Consider the following 8,639-nt stretch of genomic DNA (forward strand, 5'->3'; position numbering starts at 1 on the left):
GCGTATTTGTGGCTGGACCCTGTGAGGGACGACTGCTCTCAGCTCTCACCAGCTTCAGTGAGAGTTGAACGCACACAAGCCCAGATCCTCAAAGGTATTTAGGCATGGAACTCCCATCTGAGGGTCTGGGCCTCAGCACCTTGTCTTGTGGGGCTGGGCTCTGGGAAGGAGCCGGGCTGAGATTCAGCATGCAAATGTGTTGCCATTTCACACTCATTGCACACAAAGCACAAATGAAAGATTCTCCTGTGGTGCAAACTCTCAGGGGTCCTTAAATCCAGCTGGGCACAACCTCCCCCCAGCACAGTGTCACTCTCTGGCAAGCATAAGCCATGCCCAGTTGCTCTTTCGGAGGGACTGCACGGATTTCCTAGGAGAAAAGGGAAGGCCAAGGTATGAGATCACATAGCACTTGGCTGGCAAAGTGATCAGCATTAGAAGAGGCAGAAATGAAGCCCAATGCCCTAGTGTCTCTCTATAAACATGCTTGGCTTGTCAGTTCTTCTGACAGTTGGATGCAATCATTTCCTGTCGGACAAATGGGTTAGTGCAGAGAAAGAGCTGATGGAAAGGCGCAGGAAGAGATGCTAGTTCACATTTCTGTACATTCACGTACCTGCTTGTGGGTGGCTGGGATGGCAGAGGGTGCAGCATGGGTTGTGGTGTGCCAGACTAAGAGGGTAGCACCAGCACCGCCTGGCACAATGCAACCCATGCCTGGCCTACTGCACCCTCTGCCATCCCCGCCCTGGGCCACTCCTGAGTAGAGAAACAGATTTATTTGGGCATAAGCTTTCGTGGGTAAAAATCCCACTTCTTCATATGCATGGAGTGAAAGTTTCAGATGCAGGCATTATATCAGGAGACATAATTTGGGCTTGAATAGGGACTGGGAGTTGCTGGCTCATTACAGAAGCAGCTTTGCCTCTCCTGGAATTGACACCTCCTCATCTATTATTGGGAATGGACCACATCCACCCTGATCGAATTGGCCCTGTCAACACTGGTTCTCCTCTTGTGAGGTAACTCCCTTCTCTCCATGTGTCAGTATATTCATGCCTGCAGCTGTAACTTTCACTTAATGCATCTGAAGAAGTGAGGTTTTTTACTCACGAAAGCTTATGCCCAAATAAATCTGTTAGTCTTTAAGGTGCCACCAGACTCCTTGTTGTTTTTGTGGATAAAGACTAACACGACTACCCCTGATTCCTGAGCAGAGGGCTTGTCTTCACGTACAGTGGTGCAGCCAAGATAGTGCTATCCCACCAATATAGCACTGCCTTCCCGGGAGTTAGGTTAATATAACTACGTCACTCAGGGGAGTGGATTTGTCACACCCTTGAGCAACGTATTTATACCGATATAGGGCTGTAGCGTAGACCTGGTCCTAGTGTTAAATAGTGCTACACGGAGCGGTGATTCTGCAATGGAAAGAAATGCCTCCGGGGGTTAAGGCTATTTACTACTTTGGGGTAGGGACTGTCTGTGTGTTAGGATATTTATCCAGAGCCTCCCTCCACCTCCTGATCGTCACCACACACAATGCGATAAATGATAAGAACACTAATTTCCACTTGTGGCCTAGCTCTGAGGCCTCCCAAGTGTGACAGACTGATGCAGCATTCAGAGTCTCTCTCCAAGCATACATTGATTTTAACTATTGTATTGAGTGGCAGAAGAGTTTGAATTCTTTATTGTAATTGTTTGGCTCCCCTGGCACATGCTGTTTGTGGATACCGTGTGGTTAATGCAATGCACTTGCAAAGGTGAATTTCAGCCTAATACATGAGTTGCAGAGAAAAATGCTCTCCTGTAACTGACTCTAATTTCCTTTCTATTTTTGTTGTCCTTTAGGAAGCAAACTGCTGATTTTGGTGCTTTGCTTGAACATCCAGTCGGAAGTGGAATCTTGCCCCGGGGCGTGTGTATGCTACAGTGAACCCAAGATCACAATAAGCTGCCAGCAGCAGGGACTGGTAGTAATCCCCACTGAGATCCCCATACAGACCCAGCGCATCTTCCTGCACAACAACAAGATAACCCTGGTGAGGTCCACCAGCTTCACGTCCTGCCGCAACATGACTATCCTTTGGATCCATTCCAACAACATCAGCCTCATCGAGTCCGGGGCATTTTATGGGCTTGACAAACTGGAGGAGTTAGACCTCAGTGACAATGTGAACTTGAAGTCCATCAATCCCACCACTTTCCGGGGTCTCATTCACCTTCACGCCTTACACCTGGATCGCTGCGGGCTCCTGGAGCTCTCCACAGGGCTTTTCCGAGGGTTGTTCTCCTTGCAGCATCTCTACCTTCAGGATAATAACCTGCAGAACCTGCTGGATGACACTTTCCTAGATCTTGCAAATCTCACCTACCTGTTTTTGCATGGTAATAAAATTAAGAGCTTGTCAGAGAATGTCTTTCGTGGGCTGATCAACCTGGATCGGCTCCTGTTGCACCAGAACAGAGTCAGCCTGGTTCACCGCAGGTCTTTTCATGACCTGGGGAAAGTGATGACCTTGTATCTGTTCAATAACAACTTGACGGTGCTCACTGGAGAAACGATGGCTCCCTTGGTCTCCCTCCAATACCTTCGTTTAAATGGCAACCAGTGGATCTGTGACTGTCAGGCTCAGTCCCTCTGGAATTGGTTTAAACAGTTTAAAGGATCGTCGTCGGAGCTGGAGTGCCATCTGCCCAGTAACTTGGCAGGGAGAGACCTCAAAAGACTGCAGAGCAGCGACTTGGAAGGATGTATTGACTCTTTCCATCAGATAAGAACAAGTGTTTTTAGTACTAAGACCAGATCTGGCAAACTGCCAACCACCGACTCCCCTCTAAATTCCCGGGACGGCGCCCAGAAGTGCTGCCAACCGGAAACGGATAAATCCTTTATTTATGAAGCCAAGGGCAAGGCAGGTCCGTCTTCACACAGCAGCCGGCCGTCCCCCAACAACCCTTTCAAAGACAAGGAGAACATGTCCAAAACCAAGTACATCGAAACGGACCCTTCCAAAAATGGGAGCAACAAGCAGATAAACGACTCCCCTTTTGGGACCTTCCCCAGCGTTATAGACCCTCCCTTGACCAAGTTGAAACCAGAATTCCTAGCTCCCATTCAACCCTCCACAGTCCCAACCAAAAAGAGGCAGGGGTGCTCGAAAAAAAACAAGTCGAAGGCCCAGTGCCGCCTCACCCAGCAAGGAAACAGCACCACATTACAGCCAAGCTTAAGTCTTTTGCTTCCCCTCTTGGCCTGGAGCTTACTGTTGTTATGCTAAAAGCAACTCTTTCCCTTGGCCAATGACACGTTAACACCAGTATTTTGCTGACCTCCGTAAATGTTGCAAGAGTGAAGCAAACTGCTATACACCCCGAGAAAGCTTTGTTACACAAAAGTTAACTGGATGCCTTTATAAAAAAAAAAAAAAGACAAAACCAAGATGTACATAATTTATTTGTCCTGAAACCTGTGAGTTATACCTTTTGGTCTTTGGAACTGCACTTACTCACATAGCAGCTGTTGCTACAGCAGATGGTAAAGAAATAGAATTTACACACACACACACAACAGAAGAGTATGTAAGAAAATGCTCCTGAAAGAATGTTTAAAATTTGTTTGTAACTTGAACTCATACTGAACGGCGTTGCAAGTTCCCATTTGCGGAGGTGATGCATTCGATGCTACTTTACTCCTATGTTTATGAATATTGCAGTTTTACCGTGTTCATTTCCGTCATGCCATGTTTATGGGCAGCATTTGTTAAAGAATGCTGCCTTTTCCTTCACTACGATTGCAGTATATATAGATATGCATTTTATTTTACTTGTGTACAAGTATAAAAAAAAATATAAAATAAAGATTTCTTTTTCCTAAGCCGTCGGCAGCCGCAAGAGGTGAAGCATGCTGGTTAACTGAAAAGCTTGGAAAATAAAAAGGGGGTCAGATCTTCTCATTTAACTCTCAGGCCTGGGAGGTAGGGCCCAATATTTGATGTGAAGGCAATAAATGAAACGTACATTGCACCATTATGCAACCTTTAATTGACACCACCAAAGGATTTCCTTGCATGGAACAGACTGTGCTAATGCTCCAGCTTCCCTTCCCACCTGTCCCACAGCTTCCGCCAACATCTCATGCATATTTCAAGATGCTCAGAATAGCTGGAAATATTAACCCAACCCCCTCCAAGCCAAATGTCCCAAACTCTTTGGTGTAGGACTGGTGACGAAGCAATCCTGAGCGCTCACAGGAGTCACAAGGGGCATTTTTCTTTAGGCCTGTAGCAATTACTGAACCCAGCCCTGGGATTAAGGAATCTGCCTGCTAATAGTCAGGAAGTGTTTCCAGAGCAATGCTGTGTTCGCATTTGGGCTTCTCAACCAGGAAACATAGCCCCAGACCGGCTGCTGCTAGGCAATAGACATGGCCTCGTGGTCAAGCAATGGCTAGGTATCAAGGAGATCTGGGTGGCCTGCCCCGGGGGTCTGGTGGAATTCACTTCATTAGCCCTGCAGCTCACTTTCCCATCTGTATAATGGGGATAATGCACCCTTGTGTTATGAAGATAAATACACCTCTACACCGAGATAACGCGGCCCGATATAACACGAATAAAGATATAACGCAGTAAAGCAGCGCTCCAGGGGGGCTGCGCACTCCAGCAGATCAAAGCAAGTTCGATATAACGCGGTTTCACCTCTAACGCGGTAAGATTTTTTTGGCTCCTGAGGACAGCGTTATATCGGGGTAGAGGGGTACATTGTTGTTGGTGTGGTGCTCAGATACCATGGTGATGGGCTCATAAAGTACCTTGGATAGAAATCCGTATGTTTCTTTTGTATTAAAACCAGACCTGTGTCTTTGTATCCCAGGTTATCCCAGAGCCATGGGGGGCATCATTAGAAAATGGATTGCTTTTCCCTATAAAGTGGCTAGGTTTCCTCTGTGATCTGTAACTTCCTCAGGGAGCGTGTGAAGTCATTTGTATCAGTGCCCCTAAGCCTGATTTGTAACAGGCAGGTGGTACGTAATGACCTTTGCCTCTCTATTCCATGCGGGTCATAGGGCCTTCACCCCGCCTTCCATTTTTGGCAGTTTCTTGCTGCAGTCTTAGCTTCTTCCCATGTCATTTTGGTAGCTTTCAGTTCTGCTTCTGTTACGTGTTTTCCATCGGCTTTGGTCTGTCCCATTGCCTCTTGCCCTGGGGATTACAGCAGGAGCGGTGCCAGGGTTTCTGTCGCCCTAGGCAGAATTCGGGGGGCAGCATTTTGTGCGCTTCCCACGGGGCGCGTGGGAGCTTCCGGTTCGCTCCCATCGCGCTGCCAAAGAAGGACCCTCCGCCGAAATGCCGCAGGCGACAGCGGCAATCATTGAGCTGCTCAATTGCCTGCCGCTGTTTTCCGCTGCACGTCAGCTGAAAGTCCTTCTTCAGCGGCGCGACTGGAGCGGAACCGGAAGCTCCCATGCGCCCCATGGGGAGCGCACAAAATGCCACCCCCCGAATCCTGGCACCCTAGGCGACCGCCTAAGGTCGCCTAATGGAAGCGTCGGCCCTGTATTACAGGCCAATGCCAGCTAAAAAAATTAAAAGCAAAAGAATCAACACACGAGAACTCCCCATAACATTTCTCTGGGATTGACAGAGAAGACATATCTTGGCAGCACCGTAAACAAAGCAGGTGGAACAGACAAAGACATGAAAGCCAGACTAGCGAAAGCCAGGCATGCCTTTGCAACCCTAAAGCCGACCCAGAGTAACCGAAACCTTGCCCTCCAAAGTAAACTTTGAATATTTAACACCATTGTAAAATCGCTTAGCATATGGTGCTGAAACTTGGAGACTTATTAAATTCTTGCTTTTAAAAACTTAAAGTTTAGTTAGTAACTCCTTTAGACAAATCTTCAACATCAGAGGGCCAGAAAAAATTCACAGATGAAAAGCTATGGAGGAGGATGAAATGGAAATGGAGAGGACAGAAAATTATGAAATGAAAGTGAAGATAGCTAGGAGACACATGGAGGAAAGAACCAAAGAATATAACAAGATGGGTACTGGCATGCAAAACTTTAGTCTAACTCTGGCTGTTGGGTTTGGCGCGGGACTGTCTGGCTGGCATTGGTGGTCTGTGATATACAGGAGATCGGGCTGGATGACATGGTGGTCCCTTCTGCCCTTAAAATCTATGACTCCTTTGTTAAGCACTGAGCAGGGGAGTTTCACAGCTAAATATTTGCCATAGTAGAGCAAAAATGTCTGCACTGATGCACCAACAACATCCAAGTTCAAAACACACTCCAACCTATGAAGGCCACTCCCAGATCCACATCCAAGCCTCATGAGTGGCTTGTGTCTCTGAACTGGGCCAAACCTGAATCCCACGTCTGAACCCCCCTGAACGTCATGGTTCCTCCAATCCAGCCCCGAGCCCTGGCACACCCCACGAGGCAGAAGCCCCAACCCTGGAACCTCCTGTGGGGCTCCAGGAAGTATTTGGAGAGAATTTAAGCTCTGGCTATGGTCTGCAGTGGTGCGGGCTCGGAGAAGCTTTGAGAGAACGATCTATAGTGTGAGGATGCTGAAAAGAGGGGCAAAATGTGTGTGTGGGGGGGGGAAGAGGCACCCAGATACCATGGCGATGGGCCTGTTCCAAAGTTGTTTCAAATCTGGTTGAGCAAGTTGAAGTTAAGGATCATGACCCCCATTATCCAATGCGTAGACACCAAATGCTGCTATAACCCTCCCACCCCAGCTCACGGGTTTGGGTTCAGGGCCCTGCTTTGCTTGCTGGGGCTTGGAGTGACTCTGCTCAGTTTCTGTCACTCGCTGCAGTCGTCTCCTTTCTGCACCTGGGTTTCACCTCGCCTGGGAGGGCCAAGGGATGGATGGTGGGGTTGGGATGCGACAAGTGGGACAGGGATGGGACTAGAGCAAGGGTGGGGGTGGAGGGGAGCTAGCCAGGAAGGCCCGGGGTGGCTGAGGACAGGGCAGGAGGCGCTTTAGCTGTGTATTGGTGATGCTGACGTGTAACAGCAGCTGGCCCGTCCTTAATGCCGCTCATCCGAGGCTCTCAGAGCCCTCCACAAAAACTAACCCCCGTTTACAGCATCACAGAGGCTAGGTGAGTTGCTCAAGTTCACCGAGGGAATCAGTGGCAGAGTCAGGACCAGCACCCTGCTTTGTGCTAAGCCCCTTCACTTCCTCACCCCACAGCCACTCTTGTCAGGGGCTCCTGGCCTGGGATGGGGCTGCCCCACAGGTGGGTTCTTGTGACAGATTTGGGAAGGGTGGCAGGGTGACACAACAGTGTATTTCAATATCAAAATATAACCAGCCTCCCCCTGAGCCCCTAGGCGCCTCCTAGGAGGAGCTGGGATCCTGCATGTGGCATTCCCAGCCAGTGCAGCATCTGTCCTCAATCGGTGGCCCTAGGCCCAGCATGGCACAGGGCCCCCAGGGCTCCCCACCTCCCGCCTTGGAGCGGCAGCATGGAGGTTGTGAGTGCAGTTGTGGGGCTGCGCAGCTCATGATTTTACGGCCTGCAAGGAGATCATGGAATTGGCCCAATGCTGGGATGTTCCAAACAGGGTGTGAGTGTGGGAGGGGCAGCGGGGATTCCTGCTTCAGCTGCCTGCTGTTGGACAAATCCTGGCACTGGGCTGATCCAGCTGTTCACGGGGTGCTAGTGTCGCATGGGGCTGGCCAGTGGGGAGAGGGGGGCGGAGCTCACAACATGCAGCACCTAGACTCCCCAGTCCGGCCTGCCCCACAGTGACCCCCACGTGTGCTACTGGTTTGGACACACGGTTTCTAGAGCCAGCCTTTCGGGTCCTGATCCTGTAGGGTGTGGCGTGCCCCGAGCACCTGGCGAGGTCACGGGGTCCTCAGTGCATCTGAGGATCAGGCCCTTCAGTCAGAGAGGCCCAGCGGCTTTATGGCCCTGAAAGCCAGGATGAGGGGCGCAGCACAGGGCTTGGAATAAACCCCGGGCCAGAAGAGCGGCGTAACGTTGGGTATGGCCTGTCCCCAGAGCCGTGACGGGTCAGTTTGCTGAAGCTGGACTCCTAGGGTTGCCAACTTTCTAACAGCACAAAACTGAACACCCTAGCCCCGCCCCTTCCCGGAGGCCCCGCCCCCGCTCACTACATTCCTCCTCCCTCGGTGGCTTGCTCTCCCCCACCCTCACTCATGTTCCCTGGGCCGGGGGCGAGGGCTCTAACTGGGGTGCAGGCTCCAGGGTGGGACTGTGGGAGCTGTGGTGGGTCACCAGAGGGGCGCATTTAAACCAGGTTTATTAACCTTGCGGACACTCACATTCATGGGCGGCAGGTGAAACTCCCTTTTTTAGTAGGCTACACCACCAGCCCCGCCCCTTCCACTCGAGGCCCCGCCCTTACCCTGCCCCTTCCATCCCCCCTTGCCGGTTGGAACCCCAACCCCTCCACCCGCACCGTGCCAGAGGAGCCCTGGCAGAACTGACCCACCCCAACCCCCGATCTGGGATGGCCCCAGCACCACCCGGACCCCCAGTCTGGGCCACTGTCCAGAGCTGAGCCCCCGGTGGTTTCTGAGGAGAGGGGGGTGAGGAGGGACACGGCGAGTGGCCTCGCAGGGGATAGGGGCGGAGGGGAGGAG

The 8,639-nt window shown here is 50.9% G+C and overlaps 1 protein-coding gene across 1 annotated transcript in view; it reads left to right on the forward strand.

The window, feature by feature from the left end:
- Positions 1-3,434, forward strand: part of RTN4R (reticulon 4 receptor) — a 125,680-nt gene extending 122,246 nt beyond the window's left edge. The window contains exon 2 of the mRNA XM_039505340.1: positions 1,855-3,434. Coding sequence (XP_039361274.1) covers positions 1,855-3,284 — 1,430 coding nt within the window. The 3' untranslated portion in view covers positions 3,285-3,434. The remainder of the gene's footprint in view (positions 1-1,854) is intronic.
- The last annotated feature ends 5,205 nt before the right edge of the window (positions 3,435-8,639 follow it).

This window comes from Mauremys reevesii, linkage group 18 (genome assembly GCF_016161935.1).
Source record: "Mauremys reevesii isolate NIE-2019 linkage group 18, ASM1616193v1, whole genome shotgun sequence".
Classification (NCBI taxonomy): domain Eukaryota; kingdom Metazoa; phylum Chordata; order Testudines; family Geoemydidae; genus Mauremys; species Mauremys reevesii.